We start from the raw sequence: 27,405 nt of genomic DNA, 5'->3' as shown, positions 1-27,405 counted from the left end.
CATCTCTAGGGTCGAATCTCATACAGCTTTGATATCTCACCTCACTTTCCGACCACCAGATCGAGCTCGTGAAGACAGCTGCATTACGCATGGCTTGACGACAGGTGCAACATGCATTTCCCGATTCGCGACAGATTGACATGCGGATCAGAGATTGTCAAAAAAAAGCAGATCGTCAGCGGTCAATCCTCCCTTGCCATTTGCGGACGGCGTGCTGGCTTTTGCCGGTACAAATGGTACCTGAGCAGCGTTTGGATTGGAGAGCTGCTGCTTTGGGGTATCACTCAAGAAGTCGGCAAAAGGATCTGCGATTCCTTGGGCTGGCGTTTGGGTTTTCGCAGAATCTGGGCGTGCCAGCCTCGAGGAGGCAGCATTGACTCGGGGCGGTGGCACAATCGAAGTCCGCTTATTTTGAGCCTGAGGTAGCGGCTGCAGTGGCGAAGCAGCGATCTTTCTTTCCAGATTGTTTGCTCTGCCCAGACTTGTGTTGATGGTCATCAATCCCCCCTCGCTGCTCATTCGACCGATGGACAAGCTTGAACGTACCGACGACGTGGCTGTCGGGCTGGCACCCGAGGTGAGACTCGTCTGAATCGCTGGACTGAACAAATTGTCGAAAGCATCGAGTGCATTGGCCACTGGTGCAAGATCCGTCCTCAGAGGCGGAGACGCGGCCCGTGGACTAGAATCCTGAAAGCTGGCAAACGAATCTTCGGCGTCCACATCGTCGTCGTAGTGATACCGCCCTATCCTGGAGTCTGTACTCTCTTGCTCCTCGAGCCAGTCCAGGTCATCTCGACGCAGAGAAGAAGATGCCCAGCTTGGATTTTGCTTCTTTGCTGATGACTTGAAAAGGCCACTGTTCCTCCATCTGGTCAGCAGGCCAGGGCCTTGCGCAGGTGCGCTGGGCGGAGCGGTCGGTGAAGGCACCACAGATGCAGATGCGGTGGCCGTGTCTAGTGACATGAGATCGGGCCCTGATGGATCATCAGTATATTTGCTTGCGGCTGTATCTTGATATCGTTCGAAGCGTCCGGAGGTCCTGGGCGAGGAGGTTTCGATCGACGAAGTCGATCTTCTTGCTTTCATTTCTTGAGAGACAGTCGGGCTGCCTACAGCGGCGATGTTCGTGACGCTTGCTTGACGGCCCTTGAAAAAAGAGGCAAGGAAGCTAGGACCAGATGCTGATCGCATGTCATTGCTCGAAGTCTGCATCCAGCCGGGCCCAGACGTGGTGCTCGAGGTACCGGTAACTGTATCGGCATTCGTACTTGCAAGAGACAGGCTGTCTACTTCTGCCGACAGTGAGTCTGGAAGCCACTCTGCTTTTGTGAGCGGTCGAGAACTTTTCTGCCAACTAGAATTGTTGTCCAGCGACGTCAATTTGACGCCACGATGCTCTGTGTGAGCGATCGAGCTGCGAAATCGATCCAAGGTTGCGGGGCTGGAATGCGGCAAGTGCAGACGGAGAGCGCCGCTGGATGACATGAGCGATGCGGGCGGGGACTGAAGATGATGCAACTTATCACGTTGCGCGCCTTGGCTGCCGAAGAGGTCAGTCCAGCTCCCTTCACTATTGCTGGGTTGCGCAAAGCTCGCCTGCGTCTCTTTATCTGAGCTGATGCTACTTATAAGTTTACGAGCGTCTACCTTGAGCTTGTCGATCTCTTCTCGGTCCAAGCGGTGTGCTTTCTTTTCGCGGGAAGAAGCTTCTGCTGCCCAAACGTCCAAACCAGCGCCAATCTGATGCCGATCTTGGCTCGTATCGGCCTGTGTCGGAACATCATGCGCTGTTGAGTAAGCGTTTGGGCTGAAGCCTGGGCTCTGAGCAAGTGCTGATGAGGAGTTGCCTTGTTCGAGATTGTGCGGAAGAGTATCTATCTCGGATGTTGGCCAGCCAGTGGATTGCGGCTGTAGGTCTGATGCAAAATTTGAGGAAGAAGTGACTAGTTTCACAGTGTCCCAGCTGGCAGACGAGGATTCGGCTGCCCACGGATCATGAGATGAGAGGAGCTGCTTTTGAATCGTAGCTGCCGGTGTTTCTGCGTTTGTGTTGGAGCGACGACTGGCCGATGGCGATGCCATTGAAATCCGTTGCGATTCGGCAACAGGGCTGCTCGGAGCGTCGCTCCAGTTTGCGGATATGTATAGTTTACTGCGAAGAGCGGATTCCTCTGCATCTGGCGTGTTGTTGTCCTCGTTAGATGCTGCAGCCTTTGCGTCTGGCGCAGGAGGGAACTCCACAGCAGGAAGTACTGCATCCGTGGACCATGGGTCCGATGCATCGAAGGCATTCAACGACGAAAAGGTCGCCGAGGCTGCGTTCGACTCTAAACCAATGCCGTCATCTTTAACGGCGGGTTTCGATGGAAGAACGTCTGGTAGGACGTTGTCGTCGCCCCACGGACTGGACCAGGCATCCATGCTGGCTTATCCTGATTGTGCTGCGACGAAGCAAGTGGCAATCACGAAGGAGAGGTTCCGAATACCTCTCAATCGTATTGCGCCGCCTCTAACATAGAAAATGGATCGTACGTTGCGCTCCGATGGGAACTGTGCGGCGTGATGTGGCGGAGTGGGTGCAAGCACAATCAAGATGTGAATCACGAATGTGACGTGTGAATAACGAATGACCAGAATCACGAATCGTGAATGTGACTTGGCGGAATTCGGCCACACATTCGTGATTCGTGATTCCCTCCACAACCATGCAACGTGCAACATGCAAGGTGCAAAATTCATCACAGCCTATCATCGTTCGTGATTATATGTGTGTGTGTCAAGCACCAAGCACAGACTCCAACTTGTTTCGCTTGCTCTTGACCGACTCGCATCCCATGCTTCTCTTACAAAGATCCCACGGCTTGAGCATACAAGCCAGTATTACCGTCCATGCTCAAAATAGATGCGCTACGAGAACTCCTCGGCTCAGACCCGGGCCAGCCAAGAATTCAGGCTTTACTCAATCAATTGCACAACTCTTCGAAAAGTATTGGTCCAGAAGTCAAAGCTTATCCGGACGTGGTCTATCACAACTACCGGAGCTTGGGGCTGAGTCTACAGTGTAGGTAACAAGTGTTGTTTCTTGCCATTGCGAAAGAGTCTGACAAGCTGACCATTTCACGAATGCCGTCGTTCTAATTTCTGTCTGTAAAGATGAAGCTTGTACTTCTGGCGATGATGCTTCCAAATCCACACCTGAGAACTTGCGTCTGGCCGCGATCGACATCTACTCGGGGCACGACGACAAGCATTGGACCTGTTTCTCAGCTCTCCCGCTACAAGTAGACGCGATTTCATCCGAGGCTGGAACGCATCCGCGTAGGTTTCTGATCAAGTACGAGTCAACAGGCAAAGATCTGGTAAGTGATTTGGGCGAGCCTCAACGCAAAGGAGGTGGAGCTAATGATCGCTCCGGCCCCGCTGCGTGGATGGAATGGTGCCTCGGGCTGAACGCACCTGGGTCAGACAACAAGAAGCGATGCAAGCTCCAGGTCGAATTAGCAGGTCCTGCGGCTCGCGGGGCGGATCGATGGAACGCCGAAAAGGCCGGAGCGTGCACATGGGCGGTCATCACCATCACAAACAGCTAGCATTCGTCGATGCAGCCGAGGCTTAAATGGAGGACTAGAATTGCATGACGATAGGATGCGATCAATTTTTGCTGAAGAGAAGCTCGTTCTGAATTTCGCCAATGCGCGTCTTCCAACCTTCCACTTCGGCCATCTTTTTCTCGAGATCCTCAATCTCGTTCTCCATGCTCAACTGTTCCGTCTCGGCACCGATAAAGTCAGTCTCCCAAGCACCGTTCTCGCCCGTGAGACGTAAGAGCACCTCGTGATACTTGAACAGCGAAGGTCGGTGCGAGATAGTGATGAGTGTGATACCGAGTTCCTTTGCCTTGGCATACATGAGTCCCTCGACGTCGGTTGAGACGGCACTGGTGCACTCGTCGAGGATGCCAAACTTGGGTCGGTGGTAGAGCAAACGCGCCATGCCCATGCGCTGTTTTTCACCTCCGGACAGCACGTCCTTCCATTCCTTACGGGTCTCCCATCCACCCTCTCGGCTGGGCAGGTAAGCCAGGTGCACGTCTTTGAGGATGGCAAGCAGGTCGTCATCGGTCTTGCCGGATGCCACGTGCTCGGGATAGGTGTAGGGGTAGATGACTTGCTCGCGGAGACTGCCGATGGAGAGGTAAGGTCGCTGCGGCAGGAACATGATGTCGTTGATCGAGGGTCGCTCTAGGCGACCCTGGAATACAGGCCAAAGACCAGCCACGACACGGGCGACGGCTGTCTTGCCAACACCATTGGGCCCTGTTATGAGGATGTGCTCTCCCGGCTGAATGCGCAAGGTGAGGTCTTTGACCAGCTCCTCGCCCCCGCGCTCTAGGCCGGGTGCTGGAGCAACGATGGGTACCTTGTCAAAGGCAACCGAGTTGGGGCCGACGACGACCTGACCCTCAATATGACCTAGGTCGTAGAAGGGCTTGTCCGTCGGAAGGTCGAGAGGCCTGGGCATGGCCTGGTATTGCTCTCTGTTGAGCAAGTGCAAGGTCGAGATGAGCGTGTAGACACGACTGGTGAAACCGGCCAACTCGGCGAGCTCCTTGTAACTGTACATGAGTCGACTTCCTGCGTCGGCGAGAGACAGAAGCAGACGGCGATTGGAGATATAAGACTCGGTCTTGGACGCAACGGTGCTGTCGATGTGGGCTGGCATGGGCGCTGCATCGGTCGACTCAAACTGTGGCTTCTTCTGGCCAAAGAGGAAGGGCGCAGCAATGATGACGTAACCTGCGGCGGACCAAGCATACTTGAGCACAAAGTCCTCGGTCATGTTGAACGCGACGCGGATCTTGAAGATGCTGTTGATGTGTCTCACGAGGCGGATGTAGGCACGATTGAGGATACCAGCTTCGATGGATGCGCCGTTGTAAAAGGCAATCTCTTCTGCGTTTGTGATGAGTCGGCTGTGGGCGGAACGGAAGTCGCCCTCGAGCTTGGCTTCGATGGCAGCAAGTTTGCCGAACGCAGGTGTGACTTGACGAAGGATCCAGCCGGTGAAGAGGTAGTTTGCGGTGAGGCCAAGGATACCCATGGGACCAAGGGAGCGGCTGAGGGCATAGTTGAAGATGATGAGGTCGAGCACAGGTTTGGAGACATTTGAGTAGAGGGCGGCGAGAGTTTCGCAGAAGCGTGCAATGTCGGTGGTGATGTACTGATCTGCGGCGTCGAGACGGCCGTCGAGGTTGATGATGCGGTAGAAGTTGGCGTTGTGGTTGAGATAGAGGTCGTGGACGTATCGTGTGAGGCGCGTGCGGAAGCCGATTGCGAGCTTGGACTGGAGGAAGCGGATCATGGAGTTGGTGTAGGTCGATGGGATGGAGAGCAAGAACCAGAGACCAAGACCTCGAAGGAAGCCACGACCGTTGGCAGAGACGAGATCACGAACAATGATACCGTCGAGACGGGCGACGAGCATAGAAAGGTAGGTTCGAAGCACGAGGAACGAGGTGTGGAGGAGGAAGATAAAGACTTCCTTGCTGTTCCTGCGTGGGACAAGGATGCGGAAGATGGCTTTGAGCTGCCGGAAGAACTCTTTGTTGACACCAACCTTTTTGGCGGTGGCGGCAGCCGCACCGCCGTCGGCGCGCATGGACTTTGCATCTTCGATCTGGGAGCGTTTCGCATCTTCTTGGCTGATGTTTTTCTTGCCTGCGTTGACCGCTGCTGCATCGGAAGTAGGGGGCAGCTTGCGGAAGGCAGCATAGTCGGCATCGAAGGTGCGTTTCGAGGTAGGCTTGATGGGAACCTTGGATACATAACCACGATTTGGGACGAGCAAGTCACGAGATCCGTCGGGCTTGGGTAGATAGACCTGTTTCAAGGCATCAGCCACGTCGAGATGGACCGAGCCGGAATGTGTGCGGGCGAGTTTGATGACATTGCGCCGATCCAACCAATGGTGGAATTGTTTGCGGAGAGACAAGAGGACAAGAAGGGCGACGAGGCCAAGACCTTGCTTTGCTCTGTTGTGAGGTGAGACGAGTTGTGCGAGCCAATTTGAGTCCTGACGAAGCTTGGATTGAACCGGCATGTCGGCAAGGGTAGGAGCTTCACTGCCACAACACGACGCGACGGTACGACAGGATACGGACAGATGGATAAGCCTAGGTGGGTGCGATCCGATCTAGAGGCGACGTTGGGTGTTATGGTGCCTTTCGAAGTTTGAGCAAACACCCGATTGGGGTTTGAAAAGAGGTTTAACTGATGGATGTAGATGAGTGATTGAGCGCAAGGAATGAATGTGACAGCGACGACGATGACGATGACGATGCTCGGATCGGAAGGATGGGCGGAAGGGATGTGATGGACAAAACCAAAGTTGCAATCACGAATATCGTGACTATTGAATCTGGACAACTCACGACTCACGACTGTGAACAGCAGTCACGAGTGACAGATCAAGCGGGCTGAGCACTGAACGGCAGGAGCGGCCGTGTTGGAATGCATTAACCGGAGCGCGGAGCTAACTTATTCGCCAAGTTGATTCGTGATTCACTATTCACTATTAGCTTATCCACGATTCACGCGATTCACGATTTGTGCAAGTCACAGTCACGAGTCTGTGAGTTGTGAGTGTGGCGGCGCTTTCACGTCTCACTTTTGGCGCCAAGACGTTGCACCTGCTTGCGGTAAATCGTGAATTATGGATTCGTGATTGTAATTCGCGAACCTCTAACAACGGTGGAGCAACCTTCACCTGTCCGCGTTTATGTTTCCACCTTTGTCTTTTTCGCTGGATCACGATTCACGATTCGTGATTCACGATTCAACTCGAAACTTGGCTGGCGCGTCTTAGATCGTCAGATCCAACTGTACTCCCTCAGCCTTGCATAGCATATCGCCGATGGTCCCTCCTAATCGTGAATATTCGTGATTTAATACAACGTGTCATGGGCAAAATACTAAAAAAATGTAGGCATAATCAACCTAACATTGTTTGCCCTTTGCATCGTGCATCGTGCATGCTGCACGCACCAAGTTCACGGTTCGTGTTCGTCGGTGCGTGGTAATAAAAAAAACAAAAACAAAAAAACAAAAAAAAACGCGCTCGTGTCCAGCGTGGCTGTGCGTTCCGTGGTGTGTCATACAGCGCTAGCCAGCCAACAACTTGCACTCAAGCATCTCAATAAAATTGAATTAGCCGTGCTGATGCGGTTTACCTTCAATCAACTTAGACGGGCAACTGTAGCTTGATATTGTTTGCTTCTGTAGCTAGGTGAACTGCCAAAGTACAAGGCGCAAGTAGTTTCTACTAGTGCGGCAAGTCGACAAAGCTTGCTAGAGAGTTGCCGTGGTGAATGATGCTGACGGACCGCCTGAGCGATCCAAGATCCAAGAATGAACGATACAAGATAGTGATTTTTCTGCTCTTGATCGAAAGTCTGATCAGACAAATTCGAGGTTGACGACTCGTACTGATGACGACTCACGACTCTTTTGTGCCTGTGTGCGACCGTGACTGTTAAAACGTCAAAAAAGAATCGTGAACTCGTGATTCGTGATTGTGGTCCATGGTCGGCTTACTTTGCTGGGCTGTGCTGTCCATGCGTACAGTGACGAGTTACTCTGAGCCAAGCGTCGGTGATTCACGATTCACGATATCACGATTGTGCTTTGCCGCTTCGTGCTTGTGTTCGTCTTCGCCCGCTTTCTGACAGAAATTTCCAGAGAGAGAAAGAGAGTCACCACAAAAGAGTGAGTTGGTCTCGGTCTGTGTCTCTCTGTCTGCTCTCTCTGTCGTCGTGGGCACATTACACAGCCTCGTTTCGCACAATCAAAATCACAATCACGAACTCACGATTCACAGATGGCGTTCCTGTTCCCATTCACTGTTGCCAAACCTTTGTGCTCGCTGGCGGTTATACTCTACTTCTTTCCCTCTCCCTAACCTCGGTGCTCCTCATCCCTCATCCCTTCCCCATCTTCGTAGCTGAGCGTCGCTTCTCTACCGTCACCTTGATCTACGCCGCCCTGGTCTACGCCACCCCGCTTGGTGCTTCCCTCCGATTGCGCCCGCGTCGCTAGCCAAGCAAAGAAAGACTCTCCTCGTTGGACCCCGCCTCTGTCACTCGTCCAGTTTACCATACACAATGTACAATTCTTTTTCCTCGCAAACGGTTCGTCCGTCCGACGCTAGCCCATCGTACGAGGCGACTCAGTCTGCTCAGCAGCAAGATCGTGACGCTGCCCCTCGCACACCACCCTCCTCCGGACAGAACTTCCAAGCCTTCAATGGCCGTCAAGTAGCTCCCTCGTCCAACACAACCGTCAACCCGGCCTCATCTCGCAGCTTCCAGCCAAGTCATGGCCACAGTCAATCCACCAGCGTTCTGCTCAACTCGTCCTCCTCATCGCGTCCAATGTTCAGGCCTCAGCCACAGCAGAACCCTTCCGTTTCCAACCGAAGCGGCAGCATGCGTCCCATGTCAGCCTTTCAGCCGCTAGACAATCCCGAATACTATGCTTCCGGCGGTGGCTCGAGTCCAACCGCAACCGCAACCGCAACTGCGACCCACCGTCCGCCTTCCCCTGCCGGTTCCACCGCCAGATCCATCCGTTCCACTCCGCAAACGCCTCTCACTTTCAAAAGTCAGGATCTGCGTAGCGCTCTCAGCCTTCAGGAATCGCAGCAAAAAAAGCTTTACATGGAAGGCTACCTCCTCAAGCGCGACGACCTTGGTACGGATGGAAAGCCTCTTCATGTCGCCGACGAAAAGCGTCGCTGGTCCGAATGCTTTGTTCAGCTCTCGGGAACCGTTCTCAGCCTCTGGAATGTCGACCAGATGCAAGAAGCTGCAAAGCGAGGTTCCGAGGTTCCACCCACTTACATCAACATCACCGACTCTTTCGTCGATTTTATCGGCCTTCTCATCGAAGATCCCAAGCTTATTCCCGCCAGTCGCGGACGCTACCATCACGCTTTTGCCATCAACTCGGCAGGCAACAACCGCACCATCTTTTGCTTCCGCGATCCTCCTCCGTTCCCTCCTGAATCGCTCGAGCAATGGCTCGCTCCAGAGCATCGTCACAAGCCAGAGCATCGCACCGTCATTGGCTGGCTCAACCTCGGTCACCGTCACCTTCAGGCCTGGATCAACGCCATCCGCCTCGCCTCGTGGGAAAAAGTCCGCCTCGAAGAGATTTACACTGGCGCCCTCATCCGTGCTCGACTTGGCGCAGTCGGCTCGCCCGGCTCCGCCAACCCGGACACCGTCAAGGACGCTTCGGCCGCCAGCGCCGCCGAGATGTCGATCAAGTCTCCTCTCGTCAAAGGCAAGATGGAAGGTTGGGTCAAGGCCCGCTTCATGGGTTCCACCGAATGGAAAAAGGTATGGATGGTGCTCACCGATCACAAACCCGACGAATCCGAGTTTGGCGCCAAGAAAAAGTTTTGGAAGATCGGCTCGTCGACAGGCGATCGCTCCAGTATCCTCAGCGTCAACAGCGTCTCCACTAGCGCTCCAGGCGCTCCTACTAACGACGGCAAGGATTTGCCCCCTCCTCCTGGAAGCAACGGCGCCCCCGGTGTAGCCAGCTTTTTCGAGTCCAAGAAAGACAAGAAGCCCTTCGCTAGTCTCATTTACGCTGCCCATGCGTTTGCCGTCTACCCTTCCCGACCCGAGCTCGTAGAGGGCTCGAGTCTCTTCAAGGTCGAAGGTGTCTTTCCCTCGAGCTCAGTCCTTTCCGCCACTCACCGTGTTCGCAGCACTGGCTGGGTTATGCTCATGCCCGAGCTCGAGACCCCCAGCAGCAAAGGCGCCAACGCCGAGATGATGAAGTGGCTCATCGCCTTCATGGATTCCTTCAAGCTCTACGGTCGTCCCGAAACTTTTGTCTGGGAGGCTCGCGATCCTACTTCGCCCTTCTTTGCCTACCCCATCGGCCCCTTCAAGGACCGCCTCTTCCTCGACAGAGAGCTCGCAGAATTTCTCGAGATTGCTCGCGAAGACCATCTCACCACCCGATCCTCCTTGCACGGTATCATGGCTGCTCGTATGAGAGGTGAGCGCACCAAGATTCTTCAGCCTCTTCCACCGCCTTCGCAGAATGCCCTCGCTTCCACGCAAGACGCTCTCTCGCGCGACGCCGACGAACCTCGAACATCTTCTCGCGCCAGTGCCGCCGAATCTGCCTCTCAACTGCCGCCCCTCGACTTTGCTTCCAATCAAGGCCAGCCTCCCGCCACCGGTGCTTCCATGGCCCAGAGCGGCTCGGATCAGATCGACAGAGTCTCGCAAGCCTTCAGAGATCCGGCCAGAGCCGATGCTGCAGACGCAGAATCTACAAAGGGTGCGTCACCAGAATCTGAATCGATCCGCCCGTCCCGCGATGCCGTTGCGGTTCCTTCAGGCTCGCTTCAGCCCACTATGCAAGATGCAGCCCCCACACAGACCGCGCAGGCTCCTGCGTCGACAAAGTCGGTCCCTGTTGTCACGGCCCCTGTTTCCAATACAGTCACTGCCTCTAACCCAGCACCAGCACCAGCGATTGTTGCGAAGCAGAGCAGCACAACCCCCTACTCAAGGGACCAGCAGGGCGAGTCCTCGAGCCTACAGGCTCTTGCCAGTCCTTCTACCTCCGCGCCTCCTCCAATGCACGGTGTGCCACCTGTACAGCAAACCGTACCCGCCACGGAATCTTCGCTCGCCTATCTCGCTCCTTCTGACAAGTCGCAAGCCATGTCTCCTTCCTCGGAGACGTCCGCTACTCGGCCACCAGCCGTCTTTGGCCCATCCGGTCGTGGTGCAGAGCAAAACATTGTCGACCAGCCCCGCTCAACAAAGCGTGACTCTGACCTGCCCACGAACTACGACGAGAGTGCTCTCTTCTACATGGCCTCGATTTCCGATCAGCTCCCTGCCACCACCCCGCAGCCTGTCGTCATGCCTGCACCCAGCCGTCATGTGGTCACAAAGGAAAGTTCCCAGGCTTCTCGCCCTCAAAGTCTTGCGCCTGCTTCGGGAACAACTTCGACGGTCCAGTCGGAAAGTACTCACGCCACGCGCCTGTCCTCTGATCATCAAAAGTCAGCATCAGCGGCTCCCGTCCAGGCTGAGCAGGTGAAGCCCGAAGTCTCGGCGGTACCGCGGGTCAACCCGACGCAAGACGACACGATCAACGACGATGCTCTTGCCGCCTATTCATTCTTGGAACAGCCTCCCTCGCCACTAGTCCGCACAAACGAGATGTCAGCCAAGCCCGTCGCGGCTGACCGCAGCGCTGTTCCTTTGACTGCTTCGTCCGCTGTGCCAGTGCAGCCCGGGTCGGATACAGTCCCTCAAACGTCCGTTGACAGCACCCATAGTGCGCGACCTGCTGCCGTTCAGTATCCTTCTACCTTTGGACAAAACAAGAGGGCTGCCGAACGCAAGTCTGCAGCTCAGCTCCAGGCGCAAGCGCACCAGGAAGCCCTTTCGCGACCTGGTCGTGCCGGTGTCACCAAGCCCAAGGGCATTCGCCGTCCTGGTTGGGTAGACGATAGCGAGGAAGAGGAAGACGACGAAGAGGAGGAGGACGAGGAGGATGAGAGCCGTGAAGATGCGCGCAGCATTAGCCGACCTTTACCAAGCGCTGGCACAGTTCGCTCAGCTGCAAGCTCGAACCGTGGTGGAGCAGGCACAGAGTCTCCGGTTAACCTTGCTGATTCTGTTGGCAGTCTTGGCCGCAACAACGATGCAGCTTCGCAAGTCGCCGGTGCCAACTTCCCTCGCTCCATCTCTGGTTATGGTGCAAGCCTTCTTGATGGCTCGCGTGCCACATCGCCGGGCCGGTCACCAGGCCGAGGGGGTGCGCCCACGCATCCTTCGATTCAGGCGTACCAGCGCCAGTCGATGTTCAACAATCACCTCAGTGCTGCTCACGGCGACGACTCTCGATCCAACACACCTCCTCAGGGACCTATTGTGCGCGATCGACAGACCTTCCTGCAGCTCAAGCCTGAAGAGCAGCCGGGCGCTATGACGACTGTGTTCACCCCGCACGGTCTGGTACAAGCCGGAGCGCAGGACAAAGCAGAGCGATCGGCCAAAGCGCAGGAGGCCGAGGCGAGGGCGATGGGTAGCCACATGGTCAATGTGCCCAACAAGCCTCCGCCTCCTCAAGCAGGTCTTCTTGGCGCCATTACAGCTCACGAGCGCGATCGCAAAGGTGCTGGAGGGTTTGGTGCGACGCTCACCGAGCGAGAGCGAGAGCGTGTCGCAGCCGAGCGACGCCAGCGTGAGGAAGATGCGCTGCGACAGCAACAGCAGCAGCAACAGATGCAGCAGATGCAGCAGATGGCCTACTTCAACCCGATGCTGTACCAGCAGATGATGATGTCCGGCATGATGGGTGGCATGGGGGGAATGGGAGGTATGGGCATGATGGGTATGGGTATGCCGCAAATGGGTGCTTTTGGCGCTTCGCAGGTGGGTGCTGGTAGTCAGATTGGTGGTATGGGCGGTGGCTTTGACCCTATGATGGCACAGCAGCAGGCGATGCAGGCGGCTCAAATGGCGTACATGAGCGCACTTTCGCAAGCTCATCAGGAAGGATCTGCGCTCGGGCACGGATCCATGATGGGACACGGCTCGCCCGGTGCAGCACCTGGGTCAACTATGGGCATGCCGATGGGCAGTATGCAGTTCATGACAAGCCCACACATGAGCATGATGGGTGCACCTTTTCCAGGATTTATGACGCAGTCTGCAGCCGGTGGAATCCCGTCTGAATTTGGCGGAGTTGGAGGGGCAAGCCCGTCGCCTCGACCTTCGTCTACCAAGCCCAACGGTCAAGGCAATACCTAGCTTGTTGTCATCTGAAAGGAACGCCGGACTCGCCTTTGTGTTTCTCTCTCTCTCTCTCACACACACACACACACAGGATAATAAGAACTGCGAATGTACAGGTCGTTTTGCCATTGGCAATCGCGAATGCGGTGCTTTATCAAAACATGTGAGCCCTGATCTGAATCCCGGCATGTTGAGTGTGTTGTCCAGGACGGTGATGACAATGGGGCCTTTCTGAACTGGACAGAGGATCGCTGTAGGTGTGGACGAAAGATGTACATACTTTCAGATCTTCCAAGCTGCTAGAGCGACGAAGCCTTTTTCGAACCGCTCTTCGAGACTGACGATGCGCCAATGCTCATCGCTTGCCTTCCACCTGGTCAAAAAGTCAGCCAGGCTCTCGTCGCTTCTCATCTCACACGAGACAAGGACGACGGTTCTCTGTCTGTCAGTAAAGACATTGAGCGCGGCGATGAGGGCATCGAACAAGCCGGGGTTGTAGATGCAGTCGCAGCAGACGATGACATCCGGACCTCGCACTGTTTCCGCAGTTTGGTCTACAAGGTTGAAAGACAGTTGGTCGAGTACGCGGCTCTTGTGAAGCTGTGCGGAGTGAGGGGAAGGAGGATTGAGAAAGTCGAACCAATCGAGTGATGCCACCTTGACATTAGCATAACTGTCTAGATTTTTACGCATCAATGGCAGCAGTTGTTGCTGATCTGTAGCAAGCCAGCTCTTTGCTAGTGACGCGACTATAGCAGGTAGTGCACCTGTTCCTGCACCCAGCTCGAGTACCGATGCACGTTTTAACAGGGCAAGATCAAATAGCGTGCCCTGTTGGAATCGTATTGCAAGCTCGACAGTGGATCGCCACAGGACGCTGCCTGTATCGCCTTTGTTCGACCGAAGGCTGGTGACATGCTGATAGATGGGCACGATGAGTTTTCCGGTCAGATTACGATCCGACGTTGCAGACGACCATTTGGTTCCGTCGATGGAGACAAAGATATTATCATCGGAAGAGTTGACATAGCCTAGTCCGCCATCGTGCTGCGATTTAGCGTTGAGAGTGTAGAGGATGAAGATCTCCTCATCAACATCATGCACAAGTCTAGCTGGTTCCAAGCGGAGGATTGCACTTGGAGGCAAGGGAAGCTCATCCAGCTCACTGTCGCCATCATCATCGTGTTGGGCTTCGAGATGGCGACGAGAATTAGTGGCCGGCATGCTCCGCTTTGGAGCGTCTGTGTGTGCTTGGGGCTACGGTGCTTGCTTGAGAAGCAAGATGATCAACACAAGCCGATTTGACAATCGGGTTGCCGATTGGGACAGGAGCCGTCTGTCCAAAGAGCCGAGCCGAGCTGGAGTTGGAGCTGGAGCATCACAGGGAGAGGGAATGCGACCAAACTCCGAGCCACGAACAGCGATCTCTCTAGTCACAGCAGGGGTCTGCAGCGTCCCATACCCGCAAACGAAGAAAAGAAGGGGAAAAATGGCCGAACAAACGTGAAACCCGGAAATCACGAACGTGAATTGATTTTCCAAGTAAGTTAATCATCGGTGGACATTCACGATTCGTGATCGTGACGATCGGACGGCAGAATTTTGGAGGTGATATGACATCTACGAGTATGCTTGCAAGGCCACGAAGAATTCAATTCAACCCATCGATCGTGCGACGAATGCCACAGCACATCTGGGCACAGTCGTCATCTTTATATTTTATGATATATGAACGCCCTGTGCTCAAGTCATTCCGAATGCGAGAATATCAGTACGTCGAGATGCAGTTCAAAAAATTGTAGAAAGCCGAATGTGAAGGACGGTAAGGTTCGATGCGATTGCGAAGAAAGCACGTCCACGTCACTGAAGACAAACTCTCTCCCCACAAACTTTCTTATCGATGCAAAATCGACTTGTGCTGCAAACAGCACAGCGAATCCGATCGTCCAGACACTCGTTCTTCCGGGCTGTGCGAAGCAATGATGACAAGCAAATTGGCTCGTGTTTGTAATGTTTCGGCTGAGCCGCCCACGCTCTGACCAAGCTAACCCTAATTCACAGCACATCGATCATTGTGTAGAAGGCACGACAGGTAGATGGCTGGCCCAGTTGGACAAGGAAAGACCCCGAGATGGAAAGAGAGAATCACAGAATGCAGCCAAAAAGAGAGAGAGACAGAGACAGAGTGGAGACTCCGGGGAATTCGCGTGCGCGTGCCATGTTGAGGTGCCCACACGCATACGCTTGCGTATCAAGGTGTATTTTGATTCGTGATTGGCGGAGCCTGTGACGATCCCGTAGCAGACACGCAAAGGCAAGCGGGTTTTCGCCACGGCACCTGGGGCCACATTCGTGATTGTTCACGATTCATGATTCGTGATTTAAATTTTGTGGTAGGTCTGCTTGCTTGTTAGCGGCGGAAAATTCGAGTTTGTCGGCAAGCTGGCGTTTTCTGCCTGCGTGTCAGTCACAAGCCAAGGATGTCTCGACTCTTTCGAGTGCGGCAGCTGCAGCACGTCCATCGGCTCATTTCGATCCTGCTTGGCATAGCTTCCAGACTCACACTCACGACTGTGCTCGTCACACCGCATCTCGTCCTATTTGGGTGAATTCTCGTTTCCATCTCGGATTTTCCAGCATCGAGAAGGCCCAAGCGCGCAATCTTCTCTGGGCGCCCAACCAATATCGATCCCGCTTGCTCTGTGCTCTGTATTCTGCCTTTCGAGTCTTGCCTTCTTGTTCTTCTTCTCGGTTGACCTTTTCTTCGCTCTGCGGCTCAGAGTATCTGCCCTCCCTCCGGCGTCAAATTCTACACTTGAACGAGATTACCAGCTTGGCCAAAATCACAATCCGCAGTGCATCAGTGTTTGCAAGCTGACAGCCCAATCCGACTCTTTTGTAAGCCATCCAAGCCACTCACGGCTCTCTGGCCGCCTCTGTCCTCTTGCCGACCTCGTCCGTGTGCTCTGATTGCTTATGATCCGTTGAACGTTGAGTCAGCCTGCATTGTTATTCTGGATCCACCATCATCCACTCTTTGGCTTGTTCGGTCTTGACCATCGCGCGCTGCACTCTCCATCGGCTCGGTTGTCTTGTTTCTTGTTTCGTCCAAGATCACACGCGCACCTCACGCGAACTTCTTCGGATAGGGAAAACCCTGATCCACACAACACAGCTCGGCAGCAGAGCGCAGTCAGATAGATCTTGTTTCTTCTTTCCTCTACTTGTTTTCCCTCTTCCATCATCGTGCCGCTTTGCCCTTTGACTTGTGCCTGACCATTCTTCGCACTAGAGCTACACGATGGCTTCGTCGCTGCGAAAGGTGTTTGGCTCCAGCCGCACCAAGTCGTCCGCCTCAGCTTCGAGTCACGGCCGCGTCCGATCCGAAGATGATCAGACCAGCTCCAACTCGAACTCTGGCTCGCCTGCTGCCTCTCTGGGCAAAACCTCGTCCAGGATCTTCGGTCGAGCCGACCGTGGTGCTTCGCCCAGCCCTTCTACTCCCCACTCGCCTCTGCCTCCCACCACTCCTTCCAAGAGCACCACCAACGCTACTGACAAGCCCTCGCAGCCAATCCCTTCCGCTCCTTCCGCTCCTTCCGCCAAGACCGAAAACCAGTCGGCTCCTGCGCCTTCTCGTCAAACTCCCACTCCTGCCACTGATCCCGCCACCGTTTCGGCTTCTCCGAAACCTCAGGTAGAGTCGGCGCGCATGCCCTCTTCCAATCTGGCTCCCATCACAACGCCTGTTGCTGTTGGCGCCACTGCTTCAAAAGACAGCAAAGCTGACAAAAGCGCCGATAACACGCCCACGTCCGACAACGCCGCCGCTGGCAACGTCAAGATGCCCGACCCAGTTAAGCCTCTGAGCATCAACATCCCTATCAACCAGGAAGTCGCCGCACAGCCGTCTGCCGAGCTTCCCAAGAAGCAGCCCAAGTCAGAAGTAAAGTCGATCAACGGCTCGATCAAGGAGAGAGACGATCTCACCCCCGTCGGCGTCTCAAACACGTCGTCCTTCCACTCGCGCACCAATGCCGACCAGTACCGTGCTGACTACCATCCCGACAACGCCTCCAAGTATGCCAATCCTAACCACTACTCGGCTCGCCCCGAGACCTACCATCGCAAATCGTTCAGCGCCGGTGCTCCTTCCCTTGGCGAACAGACTCCCGCTCAGTCGCGTCGTCAGTCTACCAGCGAGCACGATATTGGTCATACACGTGGCCCCACAGCTAACCTGAGCAATGCCGTCGAGGCGCGTGCCTCCTCCCAGCACTGGATGTCCGCCGAAGATCAGCGTCTCCAGGAAGACGCCGACAAGAGGCGTCACTGGAAGCGTTGGGGTCCTTACCTCAGCGAGCGTCAGTGGGGCACTGTTCGAGAGGACTACTCGTCCAACGGAGATGCATGGTCTCACTTCCCCCATGAATTGGCTCGTAGCCGCACCTACCGATGGGGTGAAGACGGTCTTGCCGGTCTCTCGGATAACCACTGCAGGATGGGTCTGAGCTTGGCTCTCTGGAACGGAAAAGATCGCATGCTCAAGGAGCGCCTCTTTGGTCTCGCCAACAACGAGGGAAACCATGGCGAAGACGTCAAGGAGCTCTACTGGTACCTCGACAGCACCCCCACGCACAGCTACATGAAGATGCTCTACAAGTACCCGCAAGAGTCGTACCCTTACGAGCTCTTTGTGCGCGAGTCGCGCAACCGTAGCCGCGACGTTGCCGAGTTCGAGATCACCGATACCGACCTCTTTGATGAAGACAAGTACTGGGACGTCTTTGTCGAGTACGCCAAGGACAAGGACGAGGAGAACGCCATTTCGATCCGCATCAGCGCCTACAACCGTGGTAACGAGCCCGCAGACCTTCACATCATCCCTCAGCTCGTCTTCCGCAACTACTGGTTCTGGCCCAAGGAGGAGCCGCCCAAACCCAAGATGAAACAGTCCGGCGACTATGTCATCCAGGCCGATCACCCCGACCTCGGCCGCTATCACCTCTACTGCTCCACCAGCCCTGCTCCCAGCGCCCCTCCCGCCAAGCGTGGCCAGGCTCCTGAGCCCATCTCGGACGAAGAGGTGGTGCCCGACCTTCTCTTCACCGAGAACGAGACCAATTTTGAGCGTCTCTACAGCGGAAACAATCGCAACATATACGCAAAGGATGCCTTCCACGACCACATTGTCCCCTGTCATCGACAGGAGAAGGACCGTCCCAAGGCAGTTGAAAAGACGCGTAAGATCAAAAAGACGGTTGTTCGCGAAGAGAGGCGACCCGTCCAGCGCGATCCCGTGGCTGTTCCGCCTAAGGGCAACGGTGCTTCTGCCGAGGCTGAGCCTGAGGCTGCTGCCGCCGAGAAGCAGTTCGGTACCGTCGGTCCCACCCAGGAGCAGGAGTACGAGATCGTCGAAATTGAAGAGGAGGTCGAAGAAGAAGAGACCTACTTCGAAGACCCCGATGAGTCCAAGCCTCCTCGCGACTATGTCAATCCCAACAAGGAAGGTACCAAGGCTGGTGCCCACTATGTCTTCCGCCAGGTGCCACCTTTCGGAGGATGCGCCGTCGTCAGGATGAAGCTTACCCCTAAGACGCCCTCGCAAGACCCTGCCATTGACGATGACGAGCAGTTTGACACCACTGTTGAGGCTCGCCGTTCGGAAGCCGACGAGTTCTACGCCAAGCTCATCAGCGGTCCCATGTCGGACGACATGAAGAACGTTATGCGTCAGGCGCTGGCCGGTATGCTCTGGAACAAGCAGTTTTACATGTTTATCCAGCCCGAGTGGCTCCGCGGTGACCCTGGTCAGCCAGCGCCCCCTCCTGAGCGCAAGCGTATCCGCAACCACGACTGGAGGCACTTGCACATGGAGGACATCCTCTCGATGCCTGACAAGTGGGAGTACCCCTTCAGTGCTGTGTGGGACAGTGCTTTCCACTGCATTCCGCTCGCCATGGTTGACCCTGCCTTTGCCAAGAAGCAGCTCGACCTATTTACGCGCGAGTGGTACATGAAGCCCGACGGTGCGCTCCCCGCCTATGAGTGGAACTTTTCGGATGTCAACCCCCCCGTGCACGCCTGGGCCACTTTCCGTGTGTTCAAGATAGAGCGAAAAATGTACGGTCGTGAGGATCTCGACTTCCTCGAACGTGTCTTCCAGAAGCTGCTCATCAATTTCACCTGGTGGGTTAACCGAAAGGACTCGAGCGGCTCCAATGTCTTCGAGGGCGGTTTCCTCGGTCTCGACAATATCGGTCCCTTCAACCGTTCTGAACCTCTCCCAACTGGCGGTACGCTTCGTCAGGCCGACGGAACCGCTTGGATGGCCTTCTACGCGCTCAACATGCTCAACATGGCGCTCGAGCTGGCCAAGCACAATCCGACGTACGAGGACATTGCCTCCAAGTTCTTTGAGCACTTCATTTTTATCTCGGACGCTATGTCGTTCCACGATACGTTTGACGACGAGAGCACCAGCCTATGGTCGGACAAGGATGGCTTCTACTATGATGCCATTCAGTGGGGTCCCGGTAACAGCCAGGTGATCCCCGTCAAGAGCCTGGTCGGCCTCATTCCGCTCTATGCCACCCTGACCATCGAGCCTTCGGCGCTCAAGAGGTTCCCAAGCTTTGCCAAGCGCATGCAGTGGTTCCTAGACAACCGACCCGAGATGGCCGACCGCAACATTGCCAACATGAAGGTGGGTGGTCGAGGCGATCGACGCCTGCTGTCTATGGTGAGCCGCGAGCGTCTCGAGCTGATCCTCAAGCGTATGTTGGACGAGAACGAGTTCCTCTCCCCGCACGGTGTTCGTTCGCTCAGCAAGGATCACCAGAAGAACCCTTTCCATGTCAATGTTGGAGGAGAGGACTTTGGTGTCGGGTACTGGCCTGGCGACTCGCACAGCCCCATGTTTGGCGGTAACTCTAACTGGCGCGGTCCTATTTGGATCTGCGTCAACTTTCTGCTCATCGAGTCGCTGCAGAGGTTCTACCAGTACTACGGCGACAGCTTCAAGGTGGAATGCCCTACGGGAAGTGGAGACTACATGCACCTGGGACATGTTGCCGAAGAACTGTCTCACCGCCTGCTCGGCATCTTCCTGCGCGACGACCAGGGCAGGAGGGCCAACAACGGCGGTATCCCTTTGCTCGACTATGCTCCCGAGTTCAGGGACCTGGTGCACTTTTACGAGTTCTTCCACGGCGACACGGGCAAAGGTCTGGGTGCGTCGCACCAGTGTGGCTGGACGGGTCTCATCGCCTACACCATCTATTCGACCGGTGCAAGTTACGGGTTGGCGCAGACCCCCAGGACGCCAAAGTCGACAGCGGCGCACTACTTTGACGAGCATCTCACCGAGGATGGCCGTTCTGAGGCCGGAAGCGTACCCTACTCGACGGCGTACTCGCGACCTCCGTCGCCGGATGAGCTTTGATACTGGCTGGAGCTCAGGACGATCACTGGTCTTTTTCATTGTGACTTTGAATTCAGAAATGTAGATAACTAAGTTATGATTTGGTTGATGGGCATAAAGAATCGTGTGCGCGGCAGTCTGTGTGAGAGAACAGAAAGAAGTGATGCGCCGTGGGAGTTGGAATTGAGACGTCGGGACGACGTGCGACGATCTATGGTAACTGATGTTAACCGAGTTCCTGGACGTTGGGCGTAACTTGACGTTAAAACGTTACGTCGCCTAACTTATATGATTGATCTCTGTCGCCGTTGCTGTGGGTGTTTGTCGTGTTCGCGGTGCCTTCGACTGCGATCGTTTTGATATTTCCGATCGTGCTCAACCCAATCCCTGCCTCTTTTTCCGTCCCTGCTGGACTCGGCTTTGGGATTCCTTTCGCGATCAGTGTGGTCCCTCGGATCCAAGACCTCATAGTCCTCCAACGTGTCCTTGCCCGCGTTTTGTCCAGCTACCAGCGGCTGACCGCCAGCATCGAGTCGATGCGATCGCCAATCGTCGTCGTCGTCGCTCGCGCCGTATTCGCCTGCCTCTTCCTCGACCTCGTCGACGCCAACGGACGGGAGAGGCTTTGCGATAGGTGTGGTGGATGAAGGCCGGGTGCGGAGTCGCGATTGAAACGAGAGCAGCGCTGAGTACGAGTCGTCTTGTTTGGCGGTAGAAGGGTGGGAGGAGGAGAGGTATTTGGCTCGTTGAGAGGCAAGAAAGTCTCGGCCGGTAGATGAACTGGCTTTCTGGTCGCTGGGCCCGCTATGTTCACTTTTGAGGGTCGCGGTGGGGTGGGGAGCGTCCGAGGTGCCGTCCTTGGAAGCTTGTTTTGTGACTGCAGGTGGTGTGGTCGAAGATGACGATTGAGCCAAGAATCGCTTCTCCTTGGAACTGATATTGGCCGACACTGCTGGCGTATTAGCTTTTGTGCTCTTACTCGTCTCGATCGTCTGCCTCGATAGGTGCTTATCATCTTTGAGCAGATCATGCGAACTTTTTGGACCCTTCAACGCCACCTCGTCTTCTGCCTCTTCTTCCGCTCCAAAAGACAGCAACCCAGTGTTCTTCTTCGCCTTGCTCCTCTTCCTCTTCTGCTCTTCCGCCACTCTCGTCTCCATCTCGTGCTTCTTTCTCCTTTCCTCGGCTATACGTTGCTTTTTCGTCGTCCTTGGTTGCAGATCATCAAATGGATTTTCAACCACCCTGACCTCGTGTAACTTGATCGGATACCTCGGTCGATCTCCGTCGACCAACTCCACACCCTCTACCAGTTCTACCAGCGTATATATGCTCTTGCCTTCCACTTTGCCCATTAGTGTATGCTTTCCAGTCAGCTCGGGTGTAGCGTCGAGCGTCAGGAAGAATTGGCTTTCGTTGGTGCGATCTTGGTTCGCTGCCATGCCGAGTAGACCGCGACGGTTGAATTTGAGTCGGGAATGCGATTCAATCGGAAACGGTTCGCCGTAGATCGACTCGCCGCCGGTACCGGTAGCGGAAGGATCGCCGGTTTGCAGGATGAAGTTGGGGATGAGGCGGTGGAAGACGAGGTTGTCGTAGAAACCTTCGAGCGCCAGCGTGAGAAAGTTGCGACATGCGAGCGGAGCCTGTGTGGGGAAGAGCGCGATCGAGATGGTACCTTTCGAGGTGACCAGATCGACCAAGCCTGAGCTTGGAGGTTCAGTAACATATTGGGACGTCATGGCATAGGTCCTCGTGACGCCGTTGTTGGGGGTCAACGATGATGATTGGAACGAGCGGAAGAAAGGTTGAAGGCTGAAGTCCGTGAGTATTGATTGCCTCCACACAAACAACGTGGGTCCGCCGGAAGTCGGAAATTGAACAGACACACACGCCAGCTCGAAGCCTTCGGTGTTCTGGTGACAACAATCGTGAATTGAATCCCTCTTGCTCCCTCACACCAAGATACACTGCAGTGGTAGATAGATAAGGAACGATCGAACCATGTCAACGGCTTCCACCAGCACTTCAGCTGCTGCTGATCACGAGCCGGAATGGCTAGCAACGCTCCGGCCTCACAACGCCGACTGCATTCGGCGCCTGCTCTCGCTGCCTGCTGCGCCGAGCTTCGACCACGTTCCGAAACGCAAGCAAGCGGCGGTTGCGGCCATCCTGTACGAATCGTGCGATCAGATACGGGTGATCATGTCGACTCGAGCACTGCACCTCCGCTCGCACCCGGGACAGGCCTCACTGCCGGGGGGAAAAGTCGACGCTTCCGACGCCAACGTGGTGCAGACAGCCTTGCGCGAGAGTGTCGAGGAAATCGCACTTCCGGCAGATCAAGCCGTGCATCTGCATACCGGCTATCCGTTTCTGAGCAAGATGGGATTGCTCGTCCACCCGGTTGTCTTCTTCCTGCGGAATGGAGCGCAGATCCTGCCGAACTTGGTTGCATCACCGTCGGAAGTGGCTGACATTTGGTCGACTGCGTTGGAAGCGTTCCTCTCATCCACCGCTCCTCCAGAAGCGGTGCTTTCGGATCCAGCCAGCGTCGACAAACACAGACCCGCACAAGAAGCGTTTCGAACGTACACGGATATCCCTTGGTTAGCAAGCGTCTATAGGCTGCATAGGTTCCGATCGAGTCACCAGCTGATCAAAGGATTGACCGCCGACGTGCTCATCAGCGTCGCGCAAAAGGCATATGGCAGGAACGCAAGGTACAAGGTCGAGGCTGAGGGTCAGAGGAGTTGGGAGCAGATGGTGGAGTTGGTCGTCAACAGGTATATGGGTCCGGTGAGAGCGGAACAGCGCTGGGGTGACGGCGAGAGTGGAGATGCTCAGGGAAGTTCTGAAGCGTTTGGCACTCAGATCGGTGTAGATGAAGATGACTACAAGGAGCAGTTGCAAGAGGATGTAAGTGTTTGAAAGCAAAACGGGTCGCAGATAGGATTCCAAAGACACAAAAGACACGGGTCAAAGCACGTCACGGCTCGGCATGAAAGTACAAGTCGAGAAACGATGCGTGTTGCGTAGTAACGAGCCTGATGTGAGACCTATGAGTCAACTGTATGGATGTTGGAAAGTGTACAGGAGTGAAGGGGAACAGCAAGATGTTCGTGTTCAAGCCTTGGCCGTCTTGCCCTTTGTCGACTTTGTTGCGGTCGGCTTAGCTTTTGCAGACATCGCCTTCTTTGACTGCTTCTTGTCTGCCTCTCCGTCATGCGTATACCCGTCGAACTCGTACTCAATTCCGAGCTGTTGCAATTTCTCCCTCCTTTGGGCTTGCCTCTTCAACAACCTCTCGTGGGTCCTCTTCTGTTCCTCCTCGGACTTCTCCCTTCCCCTGACCACCCTCTCGATCCTGTCGCCAGGAACCTTCTGGAATTTCCGGTTAGCTCCGACCCACAGCTCTGGATGAACCTTGTCCTGGCTCACCTCCTTGACCTGCAGCAACCTTCCGTCGATGAGGTAGTTATGCATGGTCTCTTGGACGATCTTGGCCACGTCGCGGTCGGCGAACTCGATAAAAGCGTAGTGTTTACTGGCGCCTGTCTTCTTGTTGCGCGAGACGCGGAGGCGGGTGACTTGGCCGAACTGGGTGAAGTAAGATTTGAGTTGTTTTTCGAAGAATCCTTTTGGTAGACGACCGATATACAGTACACCGGGTTTGGTGTTGGAGGCGGAAGATTTGTTTTTGCGGAGCTTGTCCAAGCGAGCACGCACCACCGCATCATCTTTCGAGTTGGGCAGCTTTACCGATGCAAGCGAGGAGCGCGGTTGAGCGCGAGCGAGTCGGTCATCTTCGTCGTCTTCGTCGGACGAGTTGGCTTCTTCGGCTTCTACATCGTCTTGGTCGTCGTCGGATGAATCGGCAGAAACGTCGGAGAGGGAAGCGATGATTTCGCGTTCATTGATATCACCTGCGTCTTCCTCCTCCTCCTCTGCAGCAGGCTCTGCACCCTTCTTGGTCTTCTTCTTTGGTACGCCAGCCGTCTTTTTGGTAGGTGCGGGGATGGTTTCGACTTCGTCGACAGCCGCCCGCTTCTTGCCATGCGTCTTGTTGCTAACAGGCGCCGTGGAAGCGGCAGAAGCGGCAGCTTCTTTGGACGCAGCCGCAGCTGCCCTGACAGGCCTCGCCTTGGTGGCGGTTTCAGCGGTTGCAGCGGTGCGGGTCTTCTTTGGCGCCATCTCGTGCGTGTTCTGTGATGGTATGGCGAGCAGATGGTGGATGGCGAATACTGTCAACCTTTCTTCTCCACAGCCAACAGCAGGAGGGGAAAAAAAACCGTTAAAATTCGTTATGTAGACCTGTCCAAATTTCTCTCTATCAATCTGAATCCCGGCTTCAGGGTCCTTTCCACCCAATCACGAATCTTCTTCTCGCACGAAAGATTTGGCAGTGGGCAAAACGCTTTCATGTTAGATCGAAACTCAGCCGTGTTGCATCGAAGTCGCTGGAAGCTGTAAAATCCACAAGCGGATTGCGCTGCCGAAAACCACCACGAAAATGCGCGCACAGACTGCCAGTCACATTCACGATTCACGATTTATTCGGTTACATTCTTCTCAGAATGGAGAGACGGGAAGAGAAAGGTAGACTACCCTTCTTACCACAACCATCGTCTCAACGCATCCGTCGGTAACACAGCATATCGAACAACACAGTCAAGATGTCGACAGTCGTACCAGAGATCCTTTGGGCACAGCGCTCGTCTGCTGACGACGCGGACAAGGTGAGTCGCGCGATCATTCCACCTCCAGCATACCGCCACCCTCTTGTCTCGTAAGGTAGATTGCTGACCAGAAAACGGTGCTTTTCACTCGCCTGCCTTGTAATGTGTTTTTTATTGGTACAGAACGTGGTGATGCTCACCATCAACGTGCCCAACCTGCCTGCTCCGCCAGCGACCAAGTTTGACCTCACCTCGACCGGATTCTCCTTTAACGCCTCGGTGGGCGACGAATCGAAAAACATCGCTTCCAAGAGCTACTCGTTCTCGCTCGACTTCTTCGACGAGATCGACGTCGAGTCGTCCAAGACGCACCTCAACTCGAAATGCCTCTACGCCGTGTTGCGCAAGAAGACGGCAAAGCAAGAGTACTGGCCTCGACTCACCAAGGACAAGGTGCGCCTGCACAACGTCAAGACCGACTTTGACAAGTGGGTTGACGAGGACGAGCAGGATGATGTCGAGGAGGATCTGAGTGGCGGACTCGGCGGCATGGGCGGCATGGGTGGCATGGGTGGCATGGGTGGCATGGACCCCGCCATGATGGGAATGGGCGGTGCAGGTGGTTTGGATTTGCAGAGCATGATGGCTCAGATGGGAGGAGGCATGGGTGGCATGCCTGATTTCGGTGCAGGCGAAGACGAAGATGATGATGACGACGAGGACAACGTTGAGGACACTCCTGCTGCGCCCGCTGCTACCGAGGAGGCAAAGTAAACGTCAATGTTTGCCTTTCAAGCCACAATGCAGCATCTCGACCACCGATTGCCTCGACCACAACTTTACGCTGTACAATGTAATCAATCACAAATGCATCATTGCTTTCAACACGTCCTCATCGCATGTGAGCTATCAAGCACAGACCTGCACTGCCACTCACTGCTCATTTGCTCGTTTGAAGCCGGCTGCACCCGCACATATCGTCCTGTTGCACGAGAATCCTAATTACAAATGAGCGCATTGCTAGGCGACGATCGTAAGCTCCTTGGTGCGGTTAGCAGCATACGCGTCTTTCCACGTCTCCCAAATGCTATTTCACACAAGGGCAAGGTCTGCGTCAGCATACTGCTCCTGCACGATTTGTCGACTTGAGCAAGACTTACTTCATGAGTTCCTCAATGTATCGATGCTGCACTTCCTCGATCTCCTCTTTGCTGGGGTTTGGGTTCTTCTTGACGTGTATTGGCTTGCCAACTGTGCATTGCAATCGAGTTTCGTGTCAACAGAGCGGATTTTTCAGCTGATTTTTCTTTTTCTTTCACTTTCGCTTTCTCTTTCTCGCCTCGAGTCTCCCGTCTTGGATTACTTACCGACGCTAACGATTGGATGTCGATAGGGCATCAGACCAACACTGTAATTGAACAGACCTCTTCCGTGGAAGAACGGTAATGTGAAGCCGAACAACGCCTGAAACTGTTTCTGCAGAGCGTAAATTTTGGTCCCCTCCTCATTGCTCAGCTGCTCGTACACGTCGTTCTCTCCAAACGAGAAGACGGGCACCAGATCAGCTCCGTTTCGAATAGCGATTTTGATGAACCCCAACCTCCTCTTTAACGTCAGATCCGCGGTACCCGGATGCGCTGCCAAGCTCTCACTTGCACCTCCCACGACAATCGCAATCGCACTTCCCTTTCCCTTTCTCAAAATCGCCTCGCAACTGCGCTTCGAAACGCTGCAGATGCCCATGGCCATCAAGCAATCTCGGAAGAGCGGGATGGTAAAGTTGGTCGCCAGTGTCAAAAGATGCGGTGTGATGCCAGGGAAGCTCTCGGGAAACTCGGTGGCGTCTGTAGCAAGGTTGGCGACCGCTGCAACGCCGAGGATGCCGTGTGGATGGTAGCCAAAGATGTAAGGCCGATCGGCTGGAAGGTTGGTGGTCTTGATCATGGAGATGGGAAAGTATTCGGCAAAGTAGCGAAACACGGGGAGTTTGCGAACCCAAGAGAATCGGCGACCGCCGTTCTCCGGTGCTTTGTCGATAAAGTTGATCCACACCAGGTAGGGGATTAGGACAGGCCACAGAATAGGAAACGAGAGAAGCAGGAAGAAGATGCTGAGACAGATAGGCAGGAGTAACGCCCAAAACAGGACACCGAGCGTTTGCAGTCGACGACTGCGTGGGATTGAGATGGGTGCAAAGCTGCGCGTTTGGTCAAAGCGAGAGGCAAGAGGTCAGCGATCAACCGTCCACAACAGCGTGAGACGCCAACAAATGAACTGCCCACTTACCGGATGACATTCTCTTTGTTGGTGGGATCGCTTTTGGACTTTGAAGCATCCGAAGGGGCTTCACCGCTTGTGGTTGTGCTCGAGGCTTGTAAAGACGTGTCGTCGGCGTCGTGAGGCTGTGCCCTCTGTCCCGCCGTCTCGGACGCAGGATGGTGAGGTGCCATGGCGAGAGTCTT

General features: G+C 55.0%; 11 protein-coding genes across 11 annotated transcripts; 5 read left to right on the top strand and 6 right to left on the bottom strand.

Annotated features, from left to right (window-relative positions):
• Positions 1 to 147: 147 nt before the first annotated feature.
• Positions 148 to 2,424, bottom strand: UMAG_03946 (uncharacterized protein; the record flags this gene model as incomplete). Its single annotated transcript, XM_011392113.1, has 1 exon — positions 148 to 2,424. One exon carries the CDS (start codon positions 2,422 to 2,424, stop codon positions 148 to 150), a length of 2,277 nt encoding a protein of 758 aa, XP_011390415.1.
• A 468-nt stretch (positions 2,425 to 2,892) lies between these two features.
• On the top strand, positions 2,893 to 3,593 carry UMAG_12247 (uncharacterized protein; the record flags this gene model as incomplete). Its single annotated transcript, XM_011392291.1, has 2 exons — positions 2,893 to 3,064; positions 3,157 to 3,593. The coding sequence occupies 2 exons, from the start codon at positions 2,893 to 2,895 to the stop codon at positions 3,591 to 3,593; spliced, it is 609 nt and encodes a 202-aa protein (XP_011390593.1).
• A 61-nt stretch (positions 3,594 to 3,654) lies between these two features.
• Positions 3,655 to 6,102, bottom strand: UMAG_03945 (putative peroxisomal half ABC transporter; the record flags this gene model as incomplete). Its single annotated transcript, XM_011392112.1, has 1 exon — positions 3,655 to 6,102. One exon carries the CDS (start codon positions 6,100 to 6,102, stop codon positions 3,655 to 3,657), a length of 2,448 nt encoding a protein of 815 aa, XP_011390414.1.
• A 2,059-nt stretch (positions 6,103 to 8,161) lies between these two features.
• On the top strand, positions 8,162 to 12,856 carry UMAG_03944 (uncharacterized protein; the record flags this gene model as incomplete). The annotated part of the gene is made up of 1 exon (XM_011392111.1): positions 8,162 to 12,856. One exon carries the CDS (start codon positions 8,162 to 8,164, stop codon positions 12,854 to 12,856), a length of 4,695 nt encoding a protein of 1,564 aa, XP_011390413.1.
• A 267-nt stretch (positions 12,857 to 13,123) lies between these two features.
• On the bottom strand, positions 13,124 to 14,065 carry UMAG_03943 (uncharacterized protein; the record flags this gene model as incomplete). The annotated part of the gene is made up of 1 exon (XM_011392110.1): positions 13,124 to 14,065. The coding sequence occupies one exon, from the start codon at positions 14,063 to 14,065 to the stop codon at positions 13,124 to 13,126; it is 942 nt and encodes a 313-aa protein (XP_011390412.1).
• A 2,077-nt stretch (positions 14,066 to 16,142) lies between these two features.
• Positions 16,143 to 20,285, top strand: UMAG_03942 (uncharacterized protein; the record flags this gene model as incomplete). Its single annotated transcript, XM_011392109.1, has 1 exon — positions 16,143 to 20,285. The coding sequence occupies one exon, from the start codon at positions 16,143 to 16,145 to the stop codon at positions 20,283 to 20,285; it is 4,143 nt and encodes a 1,380-aa protein (XP_011390411.1).
• Positions 20,286 to 20,548: 263 nt separating this feature from the next.
• On the bottom strand, positions 20,549 to 22,006 carry UMAG_03941 (uncharacterized protein; the record flags this gene model as incomplete). The annotated part of the gene is made up of 1 exon (XM_011392108.1): positions 20,549 to 22,006. The coding sequence occupies one exon, from the start codon at positions 22,004 to 22,006 to the stop codon at positions 20,549 to 20,551; it is 1,458 nt and encodes a 485-aa protein (XP_011390410.1).
• A 262-nt stretch (positions 22,007 to 22,268) lies between these two features.
• UMAG_12246 (uncharacterized protein) lies at positions 22,269 to 23,195 on the top strand (the record flags this gene model as incomplete). The annotated part of the gene is made up of 1 exon (XM_011392290.1): positions 22,269 to 23,195. One exon carries the CDS (start codon positions 22,269 to 22,271, stop codon positions 23,193 to 23,195), a length of 927 nt encoding a protein of 308 aa, XP_011390592.1.
• A 195-nt stretch (positions 23,196 to 23,390) lies between these two features.
• UMAG_03939 (uncharacterized protein) lies at positions 23,391 to 24,458 on the bottom strand (the record flags this gene model as incomplete). Its single annotated transcript, XM_011392107.1, has 1 exon — positions 23,391 to 24,458. One exon carries the CDS (start codon positions 24,456 to 24,458, stop codon positions 23,391 to 23,393), a length of 1,068 nt encoding a protein of 355 aa, XP_011390409.1.
• A 482-nt stretch (positions 24,459 to 24,940) lies between these two features.
• UMAG_03938 (Hsp90 cochaperone SBA1) lies at positions 24,941 to 25,717 on the top strand (the record flags this gene model as incomplete). The annotated part of the gene is made up of 2 exons (XM_011392106.1): positions 24,941 to 25,003; positions 25,127 to 25,717. The coding sequence occupies 2 exons, from the start codon at positions 24,941 to 24,943 to the stop codon at positions 25,715 to 25,717; spliced, it is 654 nt and encodes a 217-aa protein (XP_011390408.1).
• Positions 25,718 to 25,963: 246 nt separating this feature from the next.
• On the bottom strand, positions 25,964 to 27,393 carry UMAG_03937 (putative diacylglycerol acyltransferase type 2b; the record flags this gene model as incomplete). The annotated part of the gene is made up of 4 exons (XM_011392105.1): positions 25,964 to 26,030; positions 26,104 to 26,194; positions 26,311 to 27,140; positions 27,230 to 27,393. 4 exons carry the CDS (start codon positions 27,391 to 27,393, stop codon positions 25,964 to 25,966), a joined length of 1,152 nt encoding a protein of 383 aa, XP_011390407.1.
• Positions 27,394 to 27,405: the final 12 nt, after the last annotated feature.

This window comes from Mycosarcoma maydis, chromosome 11, assembly GCF_000328475.2.
Source record: "Mycosarcoma maydis chromosome 11, whole genome shotgun sequence".
NCBI classification, from domain to species: domain Eukaryota; kingdom Fungi; phylum Basidiomycota; class Ustilaginomycetes; order Ustilaginales; genus Mycosarcoma; species Mycosarcoma maydis.
This window is presented reverse-complemented; position numbering and strand designations above follow the sequence as displayed.